This window comes from Phragmites australis, chromosome 18, assembly GCF_958298935.1.
Source record: "Phragmites australis chromosome 18, lpPhrAust1.1, whole genome shotgun sequence".
Lineage (NCBI taxonomy): Eukaryota > Viridiplantae > Streptophyta > Magnoliopsida > Poales > Poaceae > Phragmites > Phragmites australis.
The window spans coordinates 24,789,719-24,815,989 of record NC_084938.1 but is presented as its reverse complement, the minus strand read 5'-3'; the positions used below and the strand labels follow the sequence as shown (position 1 = coordinate 24,815,989).

The 26,271-nt window shown below is 43.7% G+C and overlaps 1 protein-coding gene across 4 annotated transcripts; it reads right to left on the bottom strand.

The window, feature by feature from the left end:
- Positions 1–20,747: 20,747 nt before the first annotated feature.
- On the bottom strand, positions 20,748–25,826 carry LOC133899489 (phosphatidylinositol/phosphatidylcholine transfer protein SFH12-like). 4 transcript variants are annotated; one of them, XM_062340472.1, is made up of 16 exons: positions 25,481–25,826; positions 25,345–25,391; positions 24,949–25,030; positions 24,603–24,885; positions 24,393–24,492; positions 24,020–24,286; positions 23,852–23,929; positions 23,663–23,764; positions 23,531–23,580; positions 23,330–23,429; positions 23,143–23,241; positions 22,929–23,048; positions 22,673–22,835; positions 21,634–22,004; positions 21,320–21,397; positions 20,748–21,214 (listed from the first exon to the last, which is right to left on the bottom strand). In XM_062340472.1, exons 3-16 carry the CDS (start codon positions 24,953–24,955, stop codon positions 21,194–21,196), a joined length of 1,839 nt encoding a protein of 612 aa, XP_062196456.1. In that variant the 5' UTR covers positions 24,956–25,030; positions 25,345–25,391; positions 25,481–25,826; the 3' UTR covers positions 20,748–21,193. The 4 variants fall into 4 exon arrangements, with proteins under 4 accessions (XP_062196456.1, XP_062196458.1, XP_062196455.1 ...); XM_062340474.1 differs by having other exon boundaries at positions 24,603–24,876; XM_062340471.1 differs by lacking the exon at positions 25,345–25,391.
- Between the last annotated feature and the right edge of the window lie 445 nt (positions 25,827–26,271).

The following is a 26,271-nucleotide window of genomic DNA, read 5'->3' as shown; positions in this document are numbered from 1 at the left end:
AAGAGCTCGTTTTCGCACTTTAGTCCCCCAAAAGCATGTTTTGTTCGCTGATATTTAATATTTTGTATGTTTGAAAGTTGCAAATTTCAGTTTTGACATTAGAATTGTGTACTGTGGGTCCGTTTATTTTAGTTTTAGTCTATATAGTTTATAGAAGATTATTTTTATTATATTGTGGATTGTAAGATTTTGTAAGTATAATTTGACTTATAAATTATAAGAATCAGTTTTTATATTATGATCGTTTGTTTTTTTTTTTACTTTTAGAACTAAAATCTATAATCAGAATATTAAAAAAATAGGATAAGCCACCAGTGATTGTAGAAAGACCAAAAGGTGGCATGAGTTTTGAATGCCACAAAGTACAGTAGTGGACAACCTAAACTACTGGGTTCGATTTGCACTTCTAGAGAAGTGAAAATTCACAGTTAAAATGGTTTATACGTAGGATTTAATTTTATCATAAAAAACCTCGATATAAGCTGAAAACAAAACATACAACTACAAACCGCAGCGATGCTTTATCTTCTCAACTTAAAGCGAAGCCATAGCTTCCTCGAATCGGACTCGATTGCTTTGCTTTTCCGTGAGAAGCTTCAGCGTGAAATCGAAAAAGTTGGATGCTGGTTGAGGACTTGTTTATAAATTGAGAAATGTGCGAGGTTCTCCCGTACAAATTGAGTGTGTGGCTTATCCATCCACCGCAGTGGACAAGTCCGTTGCAATTGCGGTTTGTGCGGCAGTCCCCAGAATTCGCGCCAAATGGACGGCCGCCCCCGGGATTCGCCGTACACTGTTTCTCTTTCTTTTTTTTTTAATTTTTAAAGAATCATTCCACTGCCATCTTTCTCCAATAATGATCGTCATGTGATGTGTTTTGTGTAGATAGTCTTGCATTAAGTTCATACGATTATAAGATAAACATGATATACAAATTGAGTGTTTATTATCTCATTAATCTATAGCTGGCCTTACACGTTACGGACGTGAACCCAGTGGATAGGGAGCACTTTCTTCTTTCTCTTTCACCTTCACTTCCTCTTTCTCTTTTTATTCTCATCCCTCTAGATCCGGTGTTACGTCTTATAGAATTCTACTATGATATACTAACATGGCAAAAAGAAACACGGGACCGAGTATTTCTGTTTTTTAAAGGAAACACGTAGGTACCAGGCCGATTTGAAATTTAACATATGCTACCAAGGATCTTGATAGTTACATCCACGATTTGAGAAACATGGGGAGGATTTATTTGTGTTTTTTTTTTTTTGAAACGAACCAGTATGAGGACAGGCAATTTGATATTGATAAAGCAGGAGGAAACCAAAGGAAAAGAATCCAATTTTATATTGTTTGTGTATTCTAACACATTAGCTTTTGACATTGGTCTTGAGAAGTAATCCTTGTACTAGGAAATTCCGGTGCCTGGGCAGCCTGGCAACCTTTTTCCCCAATTAATCTGGTATCCTGAACTATCATGCACGAGCTCAGTTTTCTCTGGGAGAAGAAAATATGCGACGTTTAATTTCCAGGATTCTGAAGTTTTCAAGCTAATGAAGCACGTAACTGCAACTTGTTTCGGAGAGGGAGAATACCGGTGGTTCGATAAGTGCTCCTAATACTATCTCTAATTTCAAATACATATCGTTTTGAAATGCATATAGTTAAATTTTAAAAAGTTAATTATTAATATACACAAAATTAGTAGGATTAGACACATACAAATGATATGAGTGGAATCACTGTGAAAATACATTCATACGATTATATGCTTAACAAATTTCATTAAAAAAATAATTATAAAAAGTAATATTAAAACATATGCATTGGAGACCATGACAAGTAAAAAGAACAGATGTAGTAGTAAATTGCAGATTTGTCAGAATAGCAACTAATAAAGATCTCATCCTTGGAAATTTGATGGACCAAATTAAAGGGCAGTTTCGAGAGGCACAGCCGTGTCATGGCTCGAGAACACACGTGCCAACTAACCGCCATGGACCAGACGTTGATTTCAGCAATGCTTAACCAAGAAGACACCGGGCAGGCTTAATTCCTGCCGCGTCAGTGATACAGACTACCATGGATGGACCACGATAATTTTGAAGAGTCGGGAAGTAGAGCACATAGACCATTTCAGAAGTCAGGCGTTCGCGTTCTAGAGGAAGAAGAGACGAGACGTTACGTTCAGATGAAAAGGAAGATCGTCCCAGGCATTTCACAAGATTTATTTCTGCGGACATACATGGTCACTGAATTCGCCGCTATACGTATTTGTTTTTCACGGACAGAAAGCAGATGCGGATTCCTGATTCCATATGCATGCCGAAGTTCAAATAGTAGCACAACCTGAAGGCGGGAATGATGAGCTAGTGTTGAAGGTCGATGTGGGCTACATGCAGGGCTTCTTTTTCTTTTTGCCACCGGTGATTAAAATGGGTTGTATGTCATTCTCAACAGTAATTGTTATTTTCTTATGATGATAATTGAGCAATTATCCTGGCTACATGCTGGTGCTGTTTTAGCTCGTTCTTCCGTTTCCGTACATTACACTGACGCAGACAGTCAGTGGACCGCACGGTGACTTCGTCGCACGATCGATGTTCAGTAAAGTTTGCAGCTTCAGTTAGTGGAAGGAGTGCGCCATTTTCGACTGACCGAAGTGAAGTCGTGCCAAGGTGATCTTCGCATGTTTCTTAACGCGCTTCGATTGATCTGGGGCCGAACCGCGTGGAGCAGAGGTGCTCGAGGTGGTTCCTTCCTTAGCGTTTAAGCATCGCGGGGAATCCTGACGCGGGGCGGCAAACGCTCACGAATCACAGGCCGGCCGACGAGTACAGGTACAAAGTAGCAGCTCGTGTTAGTAAATCGGTGACGCGTTCGGAAATGATCTCGCAGTCCATTTCCAGTGAGTTTGACGAGTGTAGAGCCTTTGTAGATTGCGAAATCAATCATCTAACTTCTCTCAAAGCAGACAAGGCGGCATCTGGCTCCAGAAACCGACGACGCGGTGCCCTTCCCGAGACGAGCGCAAGGCCGCATGTGCCGCACCAGGCTCTGTCAGCGCTCGCGTGCGCGGCCGAAGGAACCCCGTGGGCCGCAGCGCCTGCAGCACGGGCACTGACAGTGGCGGACCCAAGGATTTCAGAGTCTAGTGGGTGTAGGTCGTACCTGGTTAGATTTTATTCAAAATTTGATCGGCTTAAATTACAAATTTTCTCATAACCTATATAGAGACGAATCGGAGCAAAGCCCAGGCGGTACCTAGGTTGCCAAGCCCTAGGTCCACCACTAGGCACCAACGAGTTTCTTTTTACATTTCCTAACATTAATACTAAAATAAATAAATTTTATAAAAATATTTATATAAATAGAAGTCTACCGTCATCTGAAAAGTCTGCAGCCCTTTTGATAAGACAATCAGCATGTCACGATAGCACAAATTGCTCTTACCGTCCTCTCAGATGACAGTTAGCGCCCGTGTCAAGTCCACTCCATGTGCCCGCCCCTCACCACCCTATGAGGGGGCGGTTAGCACCCCTACCGCCCTCTCAAGAGACAGTTAGCCTAATTTTATTATAAAAATAATAAAAATCCTAGAAGTTAGTTAAGATAAAAAAAAATCTCAAAAATATTAAAGTGAAAATAGAATAAATATATTCAGTGAAATAAAAAAAACACACTGAATGTTACAGATAGGATATGTATATGAGATAGGTACATAGAATTTGAACATTATTAATAACATATATGCTACATCTAAGATACGTATATAACTTAGGTAATAAATTAAAAATGATATAACTACATTGAATTCAACAAATACAATATTTAGTAGCATAAATATTACGGACGAAATGGCCATTGAAGCTGTCTGTGCCTTATCTCTCGTTCCATCCAATGGTAATCGTATTCTGGGGATTTTGGTCTACGTGGTGCCAGTATATACGAAAAATAATCAAAGTTAGAATCCCAATCATATGTCCTGTCGTCAAAGAATTTGTAACGGCATGGAGTTCCCTGAGGAGTAAGCACAAAGTCGTCATCATCGAAACTAACCCCTTCAGTTGTGGTGGAAGTGGTAAAAGCATGTCCTCTTGTGGTTGTTGTCAAAGGACCACCTCTTTCATGGCGGCTCGAACCACTGCATCTTTCACAATGGCGTCAAGTTCTCAAATGACCATCTATGTGTCTCCAGTTATGTCCGGGTAGGCAACCATCAATGAAGAGTAGATGCAGCTCAAAAAAGTTTTCGATGGGTTTGTTCAAAAACTCTTCGTCACGAGAGAATACCTAGTACATAAAAAGAGTATGCAGAAATATAAACGTGTCTTAGAAGTGCAACATAACAATTAGCTGGGACATATAATAACGATGAACGTATCTTAATGTGCTCCTCGTACTGCTGAGGGTGCATAAATATTGTGTGTGCTCATTTGCTAAAACACTTTGCTATGTCGGTTAGTTTGCACACCATGATATATCTCTATCGGCACTCTAACAAGTGCATCTTTAGGTCCATAGATGTCACAGAGCTTACCATTCGCCGCCATTCCTCCGTTGTAAAATAGGGACAGCAGGTCATGGTGTGACATTTCAACAGCACTTTGTTCAGGTTCTCCTCCTTGAACACATCATCAACTTTTGCCTAGGTCTCCCTCATAGTCTGTAGGAATATCATTGAGAATTTGAATGTCCACGAGAAATATCTGCTTGAGGAGGCAAACATGGTTTGATATTAGGTATCAGATGGTAGTGGTGCTTTGGAAAGCTACGATGTTATGACCTTCTCGTTGCCTCGGCTCACCTTTTATAAACAGGGATCGATGGTGTATGCACCAAGTGTAGCTATGTAATTTAGAGACAATGCATGCATTGGATACCTTCCCGCAACGAGCAATCACTAGACTATGAGTAGTCGGCAGCGTGCGGTCACATCGGTCTATAAAGGTGGCTACGAGCAATTTTGTCAGTCTAAAAAGTTGACAGCGAGGGGTCGTATCTCCCTAAAAACGTGGCAGCGAGAGGTGACTTCACTCTGAGAAGCTGGTAGAGTGATATCACATAGGATAAAGAAATGCATTAATGACATGGTAAGTAGTAATGCCTAAACTTGTAATACATAAAAGGCAGATGTGTGATTACATCGCTCATAAAAGGCAGCAGTGTGCGGTCACATCGCTCATTAAAAACGGCTTCATTAATCTAAAAAGGCACTAGCGTGCGGTCACATATAGTACATAGAAAGTAGACACAACCGAATATATAAGACTAATTTGCGAATCGAGCATGCATCATGAAACAAACATTTAAGTTACGAAAGTAAAGATAAAATCCTACTACTGCCTCCCTCGCTGTCATTGGTGGTTCCCACCATCATGGTCCCGTCACCATTACCATTGGTTTGCCCTCAGGTGGCCCCTAGAGTAGGTCAGGTTGTCCGGTGGAACAACCTGCCTAGTAGACCTCGTAGCGATCAAGGGAGTCGAGGCCTCCTCCTGGATCTACTACATCAGTAGTGGAGCAGTGGGCAACTGGGACTGCATGACGATGTCATAGTCTAGTGTGCCCCCGAAGAAGTCCCTCACGAGGTCGAAAGGGGATCCGATCCAAGTTTATCCTCCTGACTCGGGTAAGATGACTGCGATGGTGCCGTTATCATCCATGCATAATCACTAGTGGGGCCTATGAATGGATGAATGTATTAGATACAGTAAATATAAAAATAAATATATTAGTAAAAATACAATGTTGTACCTGTATGGTATACAGGGGTAGCTGTAGACGGCTATGCCTGAGTGCCGATGTAGGGTGTGAACGGTGAAGATGCGAACGGTGGAGGTGCAGATGAAGACGTCACGGCTTCATTATCGTAGTAACCTACGGAAGGATGATTACATTAGATATATTATTGAATATATTGAATATGGTAGTATATTGGCGCCTATTACTTGAGAGGCCTGCGAATGGTGAAGGTGTCGGCGCTGGTCATGGTCTAGGTGTCAGCGCTGATAAGTGTGTAGGTGCACCTAATATAATTTTTGAAATTAATGCATCAATAACAAAAGGATATCGCTAAACTCCGTGCGTATGAAAAATACGTACATGTTGTTACCGGCCCTGGAGGCCGTGGTTGAGGTGGCAATGTGGATGCCTATAACCCCCTTAGTTTTAGCATTTTAGAAAAATAACAAACTTCACTCCGAATTAATTTTTTTCTAATTATTAATCAAACATAAAATCAAGGACATATATATTTGGTGTTCAATATAATGATGAAAATGCATGTTCAAAGGCATGACGCAAAATGAGCAATGAAGCATGAAAGTATGCTCGCTCTGAACTACACATATCTTTCTCAAATGTATCTCACCCCATCAATCATCACAACTACATACGTTATACTTAGAGGCATAATATAGCATGTTTATACATATTGGCAAGAAGATGCACAAAAAAAATTGTAGTGAGTTGCTTAGTGAAGTTAACCACTTACTAAACAACATTCTAATTATGTTTAGGATACTTAATTAAACTAAGCTCTGATACCACGCTGTGACGAACCGTCCAAATAATATTCTAATTAATCACCAGGAGGATCATTATTCATAATCACAACCTCAGTAATTAACCAGAATAGCATCCCGGTAGTCCTGGTACGTGTTTTGTGCCCAAGATCGGAACACATGCCTTCCAACATTTAGCATCACAACATAGCTTAAGAAAAAGCAAGTAATTAACGTTTATATTACAAGTATTTAACATGCAACAATTTTCAACAATTTACATCAAAAGGTAACAACATCTACGCAGTGAAAACATAAACATATACAACAAAAGTGAAGCCACATGCCCTTAGGCTCCACCCCAAAAGCACGACCTCCGAGAGTAGGATGCACTACTTTTGTCCCCCACCCTGATCGGTAGGCACGAAGTAGCTAAACACCAACTCTTCCTCACCAGCAGCACCTGAAAACGCAAGCATGAGTACGAAAGTACTTGCAAGACTTAAACCATATAGAGCACATATACATAGCTCGACTCCAAGGAATATGCATTGAGCCATTAGCAAGAAAAAACCACATGGTTAAGTTAAACATAAGCGGTAAGTAATCTAGACATATAGATGTGAGCAACTAACTTAACCAACAAAACATAATTCTACCCTAACATAACCAACTGAACATAAATAACTGGAACCATTATGAGCATACATGTAACAAAGACCAACTCAACCATCTCCCACATATCCAACCATCAACCATAAGCGAAAACTCTACGATCGATGCAGATGGACAGAAGCATGCTCATGACCGAGAGCGCAGCATTTCAAAATGTTTTTACACCATGCAGGGGGATACTACTGAACCCACACGACTTGAGAACCATACGGCTTGCATGATCATACAGATCCATACAAAGGGTACTCATGTCAATATTTCCCAATAAACCTCAACTATTTGAATCATGCATCGCTCGGCACGGAGGTCCTAGAGAGAGAAATCCAAGGGAGAGTGAGAGAGCTTGAGAGGGGAGTGAGAGGGGGCTGCTGCAGCTGTGCTGCACGGTTGGGGGCGTGGGGAGGGAGGAGAGAGAGGGAGCAGGTGATGCTACCCCTTTTAGTGGTTGGGATGGTGGGGCCACTTGTGGGGCCCACATGTTAGAGAAAGGAGGTATTTCTAATATGATTTCTATTCTTTTCTCTCTCAAATTTCTTTCTCTTATCCAAATAATTTTAAACAAATTGCTTTACAGTTACAAAATAAAATCACACAAAATTAAACATAATACTTAAGAAGCATATTTATACTTAATTATCCAATTACGGATTGTGGGACGTGACATTAGGTTTCTCTTAAATTTAATAAAACAACTAGGTTAACAACTTAACTTAGTTTCACTAGATAATCTTGCTAGACTCTGTATGTTAGTTTCGCATAGTTTAAAGTTGTCGATCGTCTTTCTGCTAGGTTAGCTTCGTCATTTTTCCCTTCGTTCTTCTTTCGCTTTGGTATTCCTTTGATTTTATTCTGGTGTTCATTTGCTTAGTAGCTATGCGCTTTTCATCGTTAATCTACGTGGGCTCGAAGTCAATGTTCTATGCAAGAGCACAAGGAAGGATATAAAGGTGAGGCCCAATGATGTAGAACCTTGGGGTGCTCGAACGACAAGACCAATCGAGAATTGACCTTCGGAAAGGCAAGTCATATCTCCTTGATCATATTGAACCTATATTTTCAACTAATCTACATGATCAACTAAAACTGGACTTGTATCGCATGTGCTATGTATTGCGTTTTTACAAACTGCTTGTAGTAGTTAATCCTATTAAACATTTGCCATGCCATAAATGTTATCATCCAAAATACATATCACCCTAGGATTACCTGTTGTTATCTATATTAATGACAGACGACATCTTCATGTCTAGCAGGCTTAGTATTGAATACATTTCCTCGGAGATGTCACTTTTAAAATACCTCTCCTCGAAAATAAGATTATTATTATCAATGATAACTAATATACCATGAATCTTTGATGGTTGTGAATTCTGTGATGGTTGTGAAATTCTTGATGTCATGTTGGATGTGATGGGTGGTGTGTAAAAATAGGTGAAAACTGTTTGGCGGGGGTAGGTGCAGTAGTACTATGGATGAGAATGCTCTTGGGGGCTTGAGTCACCTCTGTGGTGTTCATTGCTAGAAGATATCTACCCCGGCCGTTTAAGGACTAAGTCAATTGCCTCAACATGCTTAGCTACCCTCGTGCAACCATGAACCCTAAATGGGCAGGACTTCCTTTTCTTTCACCGAACTGGGTTGGGCATAATACTAGTAGGCTGAGAGCAACAAGAGGTCAAGTAACCATATGTCCCTCTATTTGAAGGTTTCTAGAATCGGCCTAGGCTTAAAGAGGGAGCTAGTCTTCAGTACATGGACTCTGGTACTTGGGGTGTCTCGTAGAAATGCCCGATAGGAAAGTGGTTGGAGGATCTCGGTATGATTCGCTCCTCCGCTTGCAAAGGTTGGAGGCTAAACATATCGCATGAGTAAAGTGGTACAACCTCTATAGAGTGTAAATCTATTCAAATAGTTGTGTCCACGGTCATGGACATGCAAAACATGACCCCCTTTGACTAGACTATGGGTGCGTGTGTCTTGATGAGTGAGTGTGTAGATTAGATGTTCGTGTGATGATTTTGCTGGCTAAATCCGCTAGGATCTGTATAATACTAGAGGTACACCAGATATGCTGAAAGGGACTACAGAGTGTGGTGTAGCCCCTCCGAGGACAAAAAACCCTCATATATAACTTGTTATTGTTTTCTGGATTTAAAACTATTTTAAAAGCTTGGTTACCAGGTTATCTTGTTTTAAACTATTTCAAAAGCTTTGTTACTAGATTACATTGTTTTAAACTGTTTCAAAAGCTTTGTTACGAGATTACCTTTGTTTCAAAAGGTTAATAGTAGAGAATAAAACTGGATATCCACATAAAATCTGTTGTACGCTTAAAACTATATCGTAAAGCATTATCCTTGAAATACCCATTATGCACCTATCAACCCCTTGAAGTAGTATAGGACTTGTTGAGTACTTTTCGTACTCAGTCTTGTTGCTTTCAGATTGTTGCGATGGAGATCAAACTCAACCCAGAAGAAGTTAAAGGGAAGAAATCTAAGGTCGAGTCCATACCCGAGTTGCCTGTGGCTTTGGATTGCATCGTTCACTTCGCTTTTCTGTAGGCTCTTCTGCTTGTCTAGTCTGCTGTGGATACTTGTCCACCAGATCATCTTTGCGTTGTTAAGGTAATTATTTTGTTTTACATTATTCTATTTGATGTATGTATTTGATATCACTTTGTTGAATTTTGTGTGTATCAGCTACTTAATTGAAGCACCCCGTGTTATTCCCGGTGCTTAAAACCTTTATTATATCAGTCCCTGGATCAGTCACTGGTAAATAAATGTCTTACAACAGATGATATCTCAGTCATACACGCGGGGAGTGGTGATGAAGAGCCACCATCCCAGAAATACATAAAGGATTCCAGTGATCAACAGAATCCACGTTATCAGAGAGCACATTAGGAACAGCATGGGGACACGCCACCCCGCAGGCAACTTAGGTGTAGACGCGAGCGAGACCTACTCGTCAGCCTCACCGTCTGCCTCGGTGAAATCCGGATCGACCTCTGAAAGCACAAGTCAGAGTGAGTACAAACGTACTCAGCAAGTCCTAACCCTTGCCGTACGGCAGGGGTATAAATACATGCATATGATATCGGCAAGGATTAAGTTGTAAGGTTAATCTTTGCGGAGATGCCAAGTTTACTCATGCAAAGGTGTATTTTCCAATGAGCGATTTTATGAAAACATCATATCAACATTCTTAAATGAAGGAAGTTACGGCCGTGGTGGAAAGTCACCAGGGCCCAAGTTTTAATGTTTCCAGGCATCCCGTCCACGGCAATCCATGTGAGGAACCGTCCAAATAGTATTCTAATTAATCATCAGGAGGATCATTATTCATAATCACAACCTCGACGATTAACCAGAATACCATTCCGGTAGTCCCGGCACGTGTTTTGTGCCCAGGATCGGAACACATGCCTTCCAACTCAGATATCACAACACAGTTTAATAGAGAGCAAATAATTAAACTGGATTAACATTGTTAAACAAGCAACTGCTTCCACAATTTACAACAAAATAGGAACAACAACAACTACTACGCAGCGGAAGAAAAACCTATACAACAAAAGAGTATGGAGCCGTATGCCCTTAGGCTCCATACCAAAAGCGCCAGAGTTCGGAGTAGAAGGTGCTACTCCTGCCCGCCACCCTGATCGGCAGGCACAAAGTAGCCGAACACTGCCTCTTCTTCGCCAACCTGCGAACCTGAAAGCAACTTAAGGGCAGCACCCCTTAGTACGAAGGTACTAGCAAGTCTTACACAGTATGAGTATATATATTCTCGACTCCAAGGATCATGCATTTAAAGCTGTAGCAAGGATTAAGACATGTTTAAGTTTATTAAGCAGTAAGCAACCTAGACTCTAGGTGTAAGCAACTGACTTAAACAACCACCGACTCAAACCCTGCCAACCAACTGATCAAAACAGATATATAACAACAAGTGTATAAAAGCAAACCATTCCCACCAAACCACCAACCACATACCGACCAAACCACCCCAATCCAACCATGCCACAACCCACATCGAAACTCTACGACCAAAATATGGTCGCTCGGTGGAGATAAGCGATAGCGATGCTCATGACCGAGAGCGCGGCAGTTCGAACTGATAATACACCCTGCAGGGGGATACTCCTGGACCCACACGACACAGGGACCATACGGCTTGTGCCACCCGCTAAGATGCGCACAAGGGGGTACCCGTGACAACCTTTCCCAACCAGGCCCAACCATGTGGATCAACCATAGCTCGGCACGGCGGTATTAGAACTACTCCCCGAGCAAACTAATACCGCTAAAAGCCCGGACTCAAACCGGACTCACACCGTCTATGACGAGGCCCACATGACCACGTCTGCGAAAGTAATCGGCTCGCCTACCATTATATCAGCATGTGGTGAGTAAGGTATGTGCTAAAGCCGACTACACCGATGATCGGTGCTTAACCGGTGCAAGCGGTCTACGGTGTCCGGGTTCCCTCCCCGAACTGCCTGAGGACTCCTCGTGAGCAGATGACACCCCTAACACCGCCCACACCTCGTCTCAACTCACCACTCACCAAACCGACTCATCATCAACCCAACCATAAGTGCGAACAAATAATAAGTCCTAGGCTCGCGACAACGGTGGACGCCGCCGTCGACTTCTACCGGAAAGCCTAAGTACCACTAAGCATAGCGAACTAAAATTAGACCTCGATGACACCACTAGGCTCCTAGGAACAACACATGACACGTGACCGAAATGGGATAATGCATCGGCATAGGTTCTACCCAACTCAGTACCCGACACATGCAATGTATACATAAGCGTAGATAACATATTAAAATTTCAAGTAGACACGGTGCAATATGAACGATGCTTGCCTTGCTGCCCTGAAAGGTGGGACGCCTCACGATCGCCCACGGCCTCCGGGATCGACGGATCGGCGTTCACTACAGAGAGCAACGCGTGCAATGTAATGAGCATGTATGAAATGCGATCATGTAAGAAAAATATGCTCCACAATACATGACAACATTATTCCAAGATCGTACTGTCCAAACCAGAATTTTCCAAGTGGTCTCAAAAGTTTGGAGTTCCTACGAATTAACTACGAATTTTACAAGCTATCAGCTATCAGGAAAGCCTAATAAACCGTGCTCGGGGTGCCCGGGATGAACAGTACTCACGGGTACCCGGGGTGAACAGTACCCGGAGGTGCTCGGGGTGAACAGTACCCGGGGGTCCTCGGGATCGACCGTGCTCGGGTGCTCGGGGTGAACAGTACAGGGGTGCTCGGGTGCTCGGGTGAACAGTACCCGGGGGGTCGTCGGGTGAACAGTACCCGGGGTGCTCGGGAGTGCTCGGGTGAACTGTACTCGTGCTCGGTGAACAGTACCAGGGGTCGTCGGGTGAATAGTACCCGGGGGTCGTCGGGAGTGCTCGGGGTGACCGCGCTCGTGCTCGGGTGAACACTACCAGGGGTGCTCGGGTGCTCGGGTGAACAGTACCGGGGTCGTCGGGTGAACAGTACCCGGGGTGCTCGCGGTGACTGAGCTCGTGCTCGGATGAACAGTACCCGGGGGTCGTCGGGTGAACAGTACCCGGGGTGCTCGGGAGTGCTCGCGGTGACTGAGCTCGTGCTCGGGTGAACAGTACCCCGGGGGTCGTCGGGTGAACAGTACCCGGGGTGCTCGGGAGTGCTCGTGGGTGAACAGTACCCCCGGGGTCGTCGGTGAACAGTATCAGGGGTGCTCGGTGAACAGCCTGGGGTGCTCGGTGAACAGTACTCGGCGCTACAGTAAAATCAGCCTCGCGCAGCTCCAGAACAGCAGCCATTACGAAGGGAAAAACTGAGCTAAACTAACCTGGGAGTCTCTCTAAATCAAAAGTAAAAATGCCTAGAAGGGTGTACAGGGTCTAGACTTTGCTCAACCGCCTAGCAACATGATTCCTAACTCAAATCCACATAAATCCTCATTTGTTCCCAGACTGCAGAACTTTAAGAACTTTGCAACCCTAGTTCCAGATTCAAGATCTATCCAACCAAAAATGAGCATACTTGCCATGGGAGCCTAGCAGACTCACCTAAGGTCCTTTGCTGAGGTTGGTGACCGCCAGTTGAAGGAGGAAACGACGGAAAATGGCTTGGAGAAGAGAGGAAAAACTGCTGCTTCCTTGCTTCTCCCAAAGAACACCAAACAAGTTCAGAACCAGCTCGAATTCCTTCGGGGAAACTGAAAATGAATTGGATGGACGAGTAGTCCTTGAGCTGGTGGTCTCGTGAGTACCACATACGTACCTTGATCTTGCTCCCAGAGGTAGGGATCCAAAGGGGAAAAAGGGAGCCTAAGAGAGAGAGTGAGAGAGACAGCCAACTCCAACTTGCTTCCTCAAAAAGCCTTATGTGGTGGAGTGGGTGAGGAGTACGTATGGGCAAGTTTGAGGGGAGAGAGAGCTGTTGCCCACTTATAGAGAGATATTTTCCACCCAAGTGGGCCCCACTTACCTAGAGGAAAGTTCAGACTTGCTTCCAGCTCCTTTATTTCTCTTAGTTTTTCCTTCTCCCACCTCATTGACTCAAAGTGAAGTGCTCCAGTGACCCAAACTGGAACATGAAGCTGAAATTGCATGTTTTAGGATTAAAACACACAATTATGGATTTCGGGACGTGACAATCCACGGCATACTGTAGGACCTATTTTTTTTAAAACGAGCACACCTTGCCCACACACTCACCAAGGAAACACACGCAACCAAAGCTAGTTGCTGTGACCGAACCATAGCTCGTTCATGACCGTGGACACGGCTATTCGAATAGCTTAACCTCTGCAAAGTGGTACACTTTACCCACAAGCTGAGTTTGACAACATACCATCGTTGTGGCAATGCAACTCAACAAAGCCATTACCCACCATAGCATCATCTCACTAGCCGCCTACGGGAGCTGACCAGGGGTTCCTAACCATTAACTAGGCCTCCAACCAGGTCGCCAAGCCTGCACTGCTTGCACCTGCTCCGTAGTTTCCCGTTGCACACCTGCCTCCGGACGACAGTAAACTAGTTGGCAAGGTTTAGGCTAAGTCCTTCCCATACATGGTCATGTGACTGTACTGTGAAGACTAGGCAGGATGTCACATCAACTCGGTCCTTATGCGAACCAGGGCAACATCTCCTCATGGAGCCTGCCACACAGGTAGCACTCCTCACGAAACCTGCCACACAGGCATCACTTCGACTCCCAAGGCGTCCCCAACAGAATCCTAATTTGCCCCAGCTCTAACCAGTTCTCATTTGTTAACCTTATCCAGCCAGTTATCCCATCCCACAACTCACACAACACCAAAGCACCAAGTTTCATTATTTTGCAAAACTAACAGTGATTACACATGAAGTATCAGCACAGTATACAACCCTAAGCATACTTGTATCAAGGTGATCGTCTTAGAGTAATTAAAGTAGCCGAGATGAATATCCTAAGTTTATCAAGATGGTATTTAGGATGGTAACAAATAGGTTGGCTAATCTATAGTAGGTCATAACTAGGTCAACAGTTTAAATTATGCCTTTAAATAGTACTTCATGCAATCAATCTGTGAAAAACGGCGGCTACGGGTTGTGGTGGTAAAACTGGGTTCAGTATGATCAAAGGGAAAAACAGATTGAGACTTGCCTTCGTTGAAGTCCTTGAGGGAGTCTTGCTCAAAGTCTTGCATCCCCGGCTCCTCCTCCTCCTCGAACACTTCGGGCTCTAACGCGCAACATACAAACAACACAAATAAATACAAATAAAATATAAATAAATTTGAACTAAAAATGAAATTGGTACTGATAGATGGAGCTTGAATTTAGATGAATATCGGTGGAAGAATCGTCAAAATCGGAGTTGAAAAGGAGGAGAAACAGTCTTTGGAAGTTTTGTCAGGAATTTAATTCAAGAAAAGGAAAAAAAGGGGGAATATTCCCCAGAACATTCCTCGAAAGAAAATGAGTTTTTTGGGGAATTAGGAAGAGCTACTGTTCATATGGGCTTCAGTATTTGGGTTGTTGGCTACATGGGCTGAGCTTCATTAGCCACTGGGTCGGTTGATGTTGGGCTGGGCCTTGCAGACCACTGGACTGTGGCGGCCCAGTGCCGGCCCGAGGGGGAAACAGCACCCCGACAGGGCGGGTGCCGAGCGGTACTGCGGCTCGATTGCCGGCTTGCGGCGGCGGCTCGCCGGAGACTCGCCGGAATGGGTCTCATAACCACCATTCTCGTCGGTGAGCGCATTAGGAGAGAGGGAGACACGGGGAATCGCTTTTGGTTGGAGTTCGGGCAAGTGAGGCGGTGGTGATGGCTGGCGGCGTGCCGCCATTGGAGTGGGATGTTGAGCTCGTGGAGAGCTCGGTAGAGGGTGTGGGAGAGAGAGAGATGTGTGCATGGGATGACGGAGGAGGTTGAGATGGTGCTCTGTAGTAGCTTGTTGATGGGAAATTTGGCTCGGTGGAGGAGATCAAGGGAGGGGGCTTGGTGCTCAGTTGTGGAAGAGAGAGAGAGTAGTGAGAGTGGGAGAGAGACGAAGGGAAGAGGCACTTGCCTCGGTTGGCTCGATGTGCGGTGGTGGGGAGCAGAGCGAGCGGGCAGGCGGATTTTATAGAGGGACGGAGGAGCGACAGTGGCCGACGGTGGGGGTCCATGGCGGCGAGTGCGTGCGGCTCGGCGGGCATGTTTGTCAAAGACGACACAGAGTGGTGGTGTAGAGGAGTGGACTTCGCGCGGTGTGCGAAGGTCAAGCACGGCAGTCGAGGCGGGCGGCGATTTTCTTCGTGCGAGTGCTCGGGCACGGTTATCGAGTGCGGGTGGTGATTTTCTTCGCGCGAGTGCTCGGGCACGGTTGTTGAGTGCGGCGGCAGTGAGAGGGGAGAGGTGAAGCTGGTGGTGTGAAACGGCGAATCCGGTGAGGGTACGGGGCGGTGGTGTTAAATGCTGGAGGATGGTGGTTGGCTGGCGGTGGTTGCGGTGACCGGCGGCTCGGCTAGAGTGGCTGGCGCAGCACGGCACGTGAGGAAGAAGAAGGAGAAAGCGGCCGGGTTGGGCCGACGTGCGGGAGAGGTGAAGGAAAAAGAGAGAGGGCCGGGAGGAGAAAAAGCTGGGCCAAGGAAGATTGAGCCCAAAGTGAAGGGAGGGAAAAGAAAAAGGTTTTGTAATTTATTTGAGTTTGATTGAAATTCTTTTGAACTGATTTTGAAATAATTTTGAATTCAAATTTTTGGCCAAAAAACTGGGATGTTACATTAATCCAGTGACTAATACGAGAGGTACAGGGAAACCCGAGGTCCGGGTCCTGATAATGCTGGTCCCGGTGGCGGTCATTGCACATCAGACCTCCTAGATGACTCTGTGTGGACCCCACTGGATCTGGAAGGAGCATCGACGATGTCTGCAGTGGATCAGCATGAGGTAAGCTTTAGGGCCCGGACGGTCTTGTCAAAAACTCATTTCACAAATCCCGCTACATCCACCGTACTAAGCTGAATTCCTTGCCTGAGGCGTCTCATGGCTCTAGCTGCATCCCTATAAATATCGTATATGATATCAACCTATTGAAACAAACATGAAATGGGAATTTCAGTTCATAACGGTTCATATAGGATTATATGATGACAAAAAGATACGTTAATTAAACATACCTCTAATGCAGCATCCTCGTCCCAATGGCCCGAGTAGGCCTCCATAGTCGGAGCGACATGCGACCAGACATTACCTGGGGTGTAGGTGACCTGTGTACGTGTACACGGGATGTACCACCGCAGGTACTCCTTGAAGCACGAGTTAGCGAAAGGATGAGGCTCCTCAACGACATGCTCAATGGCATGGGCCCACGTCGAGACGTATGGTGCCAAGCGATCTCCCCATAGGTTGCCACCCGGTTGGCTCTTATGTGTATACCTGCAAGTCAACCATATTAGATAGACTAAAAATGAGATTAAGCATGCTATGAATTATATATTTGATTTTAGTTACCTGTGAACGTGGGGCGGAACCGTGCGAACGTTGATGATGGGTCAACAGTACCTAAATGCCTTGATGGTTGCCGCAAATGCAAAGAAACCACGCTGCCATACTCGCTTTCCAGGCTTCTCACTCGATGAGTAATGCTTGATGTCAAAGTAACTTTCAGGGTTTCTCGCATATATTGTGGCTAGTTGATGTGATAAGTTGTCATATGAATCTTCGTATGTCACAAACCTCATCTCAATAGCCTTTTATTTTGCCCTCCATTGCCTTGGCATGATTTATTGTGTACTGGAACCTTTCTTTAATAGCACAGATCATTGAATGTGGCTTATACTTTAGGTTGTCTACAATCTCTTCGTACATAACATTAGCAACAAAAGCAGATGATAGGTTCCTATGGGACAACTTTTTTTCCTCAATGTGACAGTTATACTCCCTAACTATTGAGCACTCCCAGTGGTCAACCCACTTCCCTCTGAATGCATGCACCCGCCACGGATAATTAGACATCAAACACTTGACGTCATACTACCTTTTGCTTGACTTCACAACCTTAAACTGCCTTCGAAGAGAAACTAACCAGAATTTCACTGCATCAATTACAGTCTCTTTAGTAGGGTACATAGCACCCTAGGACACCTCGTTCTCATGATATTCCCACGATGTCCGATGACCCTCACTAACCATTAGCTTTGAAAATTCTTAATTCCTCCACTCTACAGGAACATGAATATTTTCCTCCTCGCCGGATGAATCCTCATCGGCAATGGCTTCCTCGAGCTCCTGATCCTCCCTCTCCATCTCTTCAATTATGCTAGAGATGTGCTCCCCTCATCAGCTACATCCCTCGGTTGCATCTCCTGCATATCCCTAACATCTTGTTTGTCCCTCACAGTTGTCGGGTGTGCTTCATCCACCATTGACTGACTTGTTCCTGCTACTGCTTCTCCAACATTTTTCTCTGTTGGATTCGTCTTGTATGCCTCAACTAGTGGCACAAGAGGTAGATCACATTCACATGTTATATCTATGTGCTATCTCCAAGTAGATACCGCATTAATCGAGGCGAGCTCCTTGAAGTACCCCTGAGTAGCACGGCTTAGCATAGCTCTTAGCTTAAGCTCATGTTGCCAGGGATCCAGTTGAAAATAGCATCAATCACTTGCACACACCCACTATGGTCCTCTCATTGGCTCTACTAAGTCCTTAGACGACATGCTGAAATTCAGAGAGATCTACACCGATATGACCATAACTAATATGACCTTCACCATAATATATCTAAAAATATAGCTTATCAAACATCCTTGAAAACATCAAAAATATATCCAACATTAATACCGGAAAACTATACTTCTGATTATCGAAACTCTGACAAAATTAACAAAACTGATGATCATCTAACAATATGTTTAGTTCGCTACAATTAATATTGCTCCTAAGCAACCTAACCAATTTAAACTAATTAAACCTTCATCTACTTAATAAAATTTTTAATTATTTATAATTATTACCCACATTATTATTTTATAAAATCTAGATAATCGAAACTACCGTACTCTAAATATAACTATACATCTGATGGATATTCTACCATATTGAAATAGATCTTTATAATATACTACAAAAGATAGAAAAACCTCATTTTCTTATAACCTTAAACCCTAAGTCTCATACAATGTAACTATTATTATGTCGCTAAACCCTGGATCTATTGGTATTTTAACTACTAATAAAAACATAAGTCTAGAAAAATTATCAGAAACTAAGATCCTAAATCCACATATGAAAAATATTAGGGCTTCAGCGCGCTACCTCCCTCTCCTCTCGTTCCCCTCTCTTTCTTTTATTCTGGATTTAAATGCCTATTTTAGCTAATTTTTAGCATATTTACAACATGTTGGGTAGGGAAAGGGGCGCGTGTTGGGGGCTAACCGCCTCCTGAGAGGGTAGGAAGGACCCTAACCGTACTCTCAGAGAGCAGTAAGAAGGGGTGCTCGGGGGGGCTATCCGTCCTTCGAGTGGGCGGTAAGAGGTATTCGTGTCATCGTGTCATGCCAACCGCCCTCTGAAAGACGCCTACCAAGGATTTCAAAAGGCAGTAGGCACCTATTTATGTAAATCTTTTTATTAGAGATCTATTTATTTAAATATTAATGTTACAAAACGTAAAAATACTCAGCACTTGCGAGGTGTGACACGGTTCTGCACTGACCAACCCAAGGGGCGCTGGTAGCCCGCCGTGAGTGGGGGCGTAGCGGTTTTGGGCAAAAACATGTCGGCCGACACAAGATTCTTTTCCTTTTTGCCTGTCTCCCGCTAGACAATTTTTTATTTTTATATTTTGAAAATAAAAAATTATAAAACTAGGTATTAAAAAATAAATAGGTTGCCCTTCCAACAAATGACATATTAAAAAATAAAAAATATTACGTTTTATTGCTCTTAAAATTCAAAACAATATATAATGGTCATGATTTTTTAAAATAAATTGGTGGTGCAGCGGATACTAAGTTCTAGCTGTAAAAAAAAATCAGCAAAAATACGATCTATAAAAACAGGAAAGAAAAATACAAATTGCATAGTACATAGTCTGTCGATTTTATAATATGTTATCTATTGAAAGTGCGATATGTTTTTTTAAAACCTATCGCTCATTGTATGGATAACATGCACTTCGCCTAACGTAGCCCATTTTTACAATTTTTTCAAACGGACATCTAATTTTACAATTTTTTGATTTCCGAAATATAATAAAAATATATATATAAAGCTCTCTTGCTGGACGTCACCACGGCCGGGCCGAAACGCGCGCCCAGCTCATCTATTTCAGCCCCAAAACAGAGGCCGAACCAAGTGGGTTTCTTCCGTTTTCCCCTCAGCGCACGCTCTGGGCCTCCGCGCGCATGGGATTACGACGCGTCCCGGAACGGCCGCTGCAGTGCAGTGCAGTGCAGTTACTCCGTTGCTCGGTGTTTTGGCTTCGCGCACGCGCGGTCCCACGCCGGCGGCAGCGGCTATCACACAGACCGGCCGACGGCAACGCAACGGCACGCAGGCGGCCCTGGGCCAGCGGCAACTCGCGAGCGGGACGTTTGCTCTGGCAGGGCCGATGCAGTACAGCGCGCCCACCAAGAACACCGTGCCTAGTTCGTCACGTTTACCTGCCCTGCCCGAACAGCTTTGAGCTCTTAAAGTATGGGCATGTTTGCCACAGCTAGCATAGTGAAATCAGAGGTGGGTAGTTCTATTAAACAACAGTCTACAGCTTTGAGCTCTTAAAGTAATTCTATAAAAAATAGTTTCTTAAATGAACTAATGCTGAAAGCTAAGAAATCACCTTTCACTTCACTGATTTACTTTTTTCGTAAAACCATTTTCTCTGTAAAATTTACTTTAAAGAATCATTTTCCTTATAGAATCACTTTTTCAGATAATTTTGCTCAAGAAAAATTGTCCCAAACAGCCCGGATCTCATCTCGCTATGTCGGGTTCCCTCGATCTTTAGCGAAATCTAAGAAACAAACACAGAAACCCAACACATTCCACGCAGGAAAATCTAGGTGAGGATTAAGAATGAAAAGTCACAATCTATAATCAGAGGTTGCATGTACACGAACATTAACATCAAAGCTTGCCAATGTGTGCTTCCAGCTCCAGCCACAAGGTCAGTACAACTTAAGCAGTTCAACAACTCACATCTTCTCTGCCCTGAATGCAAGGCCGCGAGATAATTTTGCCTAAAAAACATAGCACTAGGCACGGCACAACATTCACCGGGAACCAAAAGGGGCGCGGGAGGACAAATAGCAGCTACAAAAAGGGATAAGTTGAGACGATGAAAGGAAGCAACTAGCAACAAATGCTATCTTCTCTTTCATTTTTAAGGTCAATGTTTTCTTCTTTCTTGGGAGAGGCTGAAGTCGGGGAGATCAAAAATGGCACTGGCAGCTTCACGCGTCAGCTTCAGGGTTAACGTCCGACATGGTTCGGATTTGGTGTTACTCCATATCCTATGAACAAAACATCCTCTTCTGCACAAGAGTAGGGTTCAGTTTAGCGATTTATATCAAGTAGTATGTAATTCAGTTTCGAACATTGGCAAACAATATAGTAATGAAATGTTCCAGTATACATACCCTAACTCTAGATGACTCCTGTACGGATTCCAGAGTCTCCACCAATGCCTTCTGCTTTGCCACTGTTGCATGCAATACCTGACGCGAAATAAGCAAGGTTTTAAGACTCAATGCACCCATCAAGTGTCATCAGGAGAAAAGGTTGCAATATGAATGATCAGGATGGCTAAAAGGTAGATGGTGAAATTAACTCTAATGGTACGAAGGGAATTGATGTGAGTGTTTGAAAGATCAATCACTCATTGCATGATATTAGAGACACGTACAAGCTAGATTTGCATGACAAATTAAACAGACTTATTACAAGAACTTACCCTTTTGGTCTTCTCAAGGTCAGCCTCAACGGATTTGATCCGCTCAAATGAGTTCAGAAGTATGAGTTCTTTATCCTCTGGAATCTGTGGTGGTTTGGTGGCAAGATGATTGCACAACGACTCAAGATTGTCAAGACGCTGTAAACAAGCACACATTTCTTCATCACTAACAGTTGGAGGTCGTCGCTTCTCTGGTGCTGGTGCTGGTGCTGGTGGAGTAGAATGATGGACGTTTTCAAGCAGCCTCTCAGCTCTAGAGATGAAAAGCCAGATGAAAGAAAATAACTTGATCAAGGCTGTGACTACAAGTTTAACCAGACTTTCCCAACCCCTTTGAGCAATTGTACCATCCAAATTAAGAGCATTGTTCCCTGTCAATAATAGAAAAAACAATTAATAATGGCTGCTGCAGTGGCAGTAAATAGTTCCTACTACAATGTACTGCATAACACAATAAACAGCCCAGACAAAACGAGCCATGGAAAGAAATAAAATTAAGCATATTACTAGAACCATAAGCTCGCATAGAACATACTGGAAGAAAGAAAACGTTTACTCCACTCAGCAATGAATCGAATTTTATTTTCTTTATGGTAAATCAAGCTTTACAACACATGAAGTATTCACTGCGATATTTCTATCAGGGAAAATCTACTGCACACATTAAAATCAACTGAATAAAATTTAGTATGAATCACATTAATTGAATCAGTCCTCCATGAGGACATCATACAGTGCATCTAGTGCTGTCAGATGTGCTACAAGTACACACTTCAGCCTTCTAGCCGGATGCCAATGCCACCAATCTAAGCAACAGCAATTCTACTATCATTTACTAGTGTTTTGGGTAGGCATACTGGTTACAAGAAATGTATGGCTGACATTCAAATAAAAAATGAAATGTAACTTTACAGCCAAGAAGAAAAATCATGGTTGCCAAGTTACACAATCTTCAATGTCCCAAAGATGTATCAATTTTAGTTAGCAATTATAGACCATGGCATACAGCCCATTTAACCAAAATGAGAGTGTAAGATACCTAAGGCATGAGGCCTTTCATTGTTAGAAGATTGTCTGAGATCAACGATTGGTTTCTGCACCATTTCAGTGGTTTGTCGCACTCCACGGCAAGATTCAGTAGCCATATTTGGGTGACTCTGATCTTCGCAGCTGAAGTATGTTGCAGAATCTGTGCCCTTTACCTATGGCAGAAATAAATACAAAAATCAATGACAAAGGGAACAGAAAAAAAATATAATCCAACTGTAAGAAAAAAGGCAAATGGATAAACCTACTTCCTCACGGACTGGAGTCAGGCAACCATAGTCAGCAACTTTCTGAACAAATGACGGACAAAAATCATCAACATCAGATCCTGATTCAGCATTTGATGTATCACTAAACATGCCCTGCCACTAGAAGAGACAAATATATTAAGTCTAGAACAATCCAGATAACCGATGTGTTTGTTGTGATACTCGAATGAAGAATGTAATTTCAGAATCTTACCTTCAACAGTTCTAACCGAAGAGAAGAGCTGCTTCTTTCTTCCCCCTCAGAAACTGCCTTGATATCCCTCACACAACCAGCTTCCAAATTGTGTATCAGCTACAGATAATATATTTATCAGTACTTGCAAAAACAAGAACAACTAGATGAAATACTTTCAGGTAAATACAATGGAAGAAAAAGGTACCTTCAGGATAAAAGGATCATTCCACGGCCCTTTGTTCGAGCCAAGACAACCACCCTTGTCACTACAAGTGCATGAACCACCAAGGAACTCAGGCAGCTCACTGAGAAAATACAAGCATTGTTAAATGTTGAAGTCTGAAGCGTGTAAATAAGTAAAGAGAATGAGTTCAGATAAAAGCTCCTCCCCATGAGTACACACTACCTTGAATCTATTACGTCAAGTAGTCTACTCTGGTAGTTAGAACCAAGAACCTACATACAAGAGGGGGGAAATTAATGGCTGTTATACCAAACAAGGTATCTCTAAGTACGGTGAATAATTTCTGGAACTTACATGAATCTTGGATGAAGTTTTTGGGTCAAGGAAGCCCTTCACACTGTTCCAGATCAACTTGAATCCACTGCCCGCATTCACGACAAACATTTGGTGCAGTGTCTGGATTTTCACATTTAACTTAATTGGTTCACCAGGGCACCAGGCCAAAATGCTAACAGCAGAGTATCCATTCAAAAATAAAATTACCTCAGGATAATAGTCACTGTCAATCTTCTGCATACGGTGTACAAGCTCCCTAGCAGTCTTGGAGAAATTCTTAAACCCCTGTAATAAACAAGCAAATTCAAGAAACAACAAACTACAAAAAAAGATCTGCATTCTGCAAGCACAGTGCAGGAAGAATCATTCACATACCACACCCTGGACGTCCAAGATGGTGGTCGTGGAGTCAATGTGCCTCTTGGCAGCCAATGTGCAGGCAGGGAACTTCTCCCTGAAGGCCCTCTCGAACTCCTGGACATGATACTTGATGTACCGATCCACCGAGGTGATCTGCATGAGCTTGTGCGGATCAACCTTCCCAAGCCTCTCGATGTACACTGGCCTGCCGTCGCGGTCGACGCCGTGGTAGCCCTGAGGGTAGTAGCGCAGCACCTCATCCAGTTCCTCGAACTCAAAACCCTGAACATATGAACTCGTAAAATATCAGTCATCAGATTTAGCACCAAACCAATACTTACCAAACAAAGGCTACAGCTAGTTTCAGCTATTGCAGGTCGGTGGTCACCTCAAGGATCGTATCCGCTCCGAACTCTTTCCTCCATTTCAGCATCTCCGCCCACATCTGCACTGCCTTCTCGACGTCGAACTTCCTGGCCTTCAAGAACCTGTACGAAACATTCATGTGGCGACTTTCAGATCCTGGCATTTCACAATCGCTGTCAAAATAAAGGGAAATGAGAGAAAGGGAAGGAGTTTTTTTTTTTCTAAACGAGACCTTAGCATCATGTGGTAGTCGTCGTGCTTGTCTGGGAGGAGCCCGTGCGCGGCGAGGCGGCCGCGGAAGGCGGCGACGGCGCGCTCCTCCTCGGCGTCGCGGATGTCCTCGATGGAGATGGCCGCCGGCGGGAAGCGGAAGTCAACGCGCCGACGGCCGCGCTTCTTGAGCGCGTGGATGGCCTTCCGCCGCAGCGACCCGATCTTGCGCCGCCGCCGCTCGTCCTCCGAGTTGCCATCGCACAACGATATCTCGATGTCCTCCGCATGGCTCACTGCACGGACTGGCGCCGAGTCAATCAAGATGCAATCTTCAGAACCAAGAACAAGAATCGCTTCCCCCCTACCTGACATTTTTCTTCGCCGAATTCGGGTTCTTGGATAGCTCAGCTCAGACGTCGCGTTCGAATGGACAATCTTTAATCACCTCTGCGGGAGAAATTCTCGGATGGATCAGTTAGCTGCAGCAACTATAAAAAAGAATACGCATTTGGTAGCGCAGGCAGGAGAGAACACTGCGCCACAGATCTGAGCAGAAACAAACGGAGCAGAGGACCAAATCTCGGGGCAAAAAAAAAAGATTGCAGTTTCCAGGACCAGAAGAAGAACCTGCATTGGTTACTTACTAAAAGCAGTGTCGCCATAAATTCTACCCATAGAAAACGCATGTACCAGTAGCATCTCATTTATTTCATCCCAGGAACTAGTAACTCTTAGAGAGAGAAAAAAATGAAGGATCAAACCTGACATGACAGCTCGAATCCTTCCCCAGAACCCGGAAACACCTTAGCTAAATCGTTTGTCAAAACAGATCCAAGGAACAAAAACCATACGAAAACAAAAGGCGGTAAATTTTTCACGAAAGAGTGGAATGCTCACATTCTGTATCGGCAATCAAGAATCTCCGCAGCTAGGCAGGCGAAATATCGGAGGTTTCTCTCTTTCCCCTCCCTCCTCTACCGCTGGCCCGCTGCCTCGCTCTCTTTCTCCTCCAGTGCCGCTCTGTCTTGGTGTCTCCTCTCTATTTGCTCCTGATTGGCAACTGGGAGGGAGGTGGGCAGTATAGTATCGTTGCTATATATGCGTATTTTTACTCTGGAGACATACAGTGCATGGCCCAGTATATCATACGCATAGATGTACATGACATTGTTGCTTTTGTTGCAAAAAGATACAGACGGATAAAGAATTGGTCTTCTTGCCTAAAAATGTGGCGCGTTTCTTTCCGTTGGATGAGGTGGACCAGGATTTTCTTGTGACATCTCCGCGGCCTTTTGGGATCGGATACACTAGCCCACTCCATTATTAATGCTCTTAAGATTCATTCAGAATCTGGTGCTAATAGGAGTGTGTATTTAAGGCTTTGGATGGTCTGTTGAAATTCCTGTGGATTATTTATTCCCAATCCGTAACGCCCTCTCGAGTTTAATTCGGTTGTTAACACTTTTCCCAAGCACGTTACTCGAGTGGTTTAAATGGATGTTGAGCGCAGGTGAAAGTCCAAGCTTCAGCTATTCCAAAAGCCTAAATTCACAAAATTTAAGATTACCAAGATAGAACAAAATGTATTGTGAAGGCCAAAATAGTACTCAACCTAAAAAAAACCTAGGGCATGAGCTAGGGGTGCAAATTGATGAAGGATACCACCGACTCTCTTTAATTTAATTATA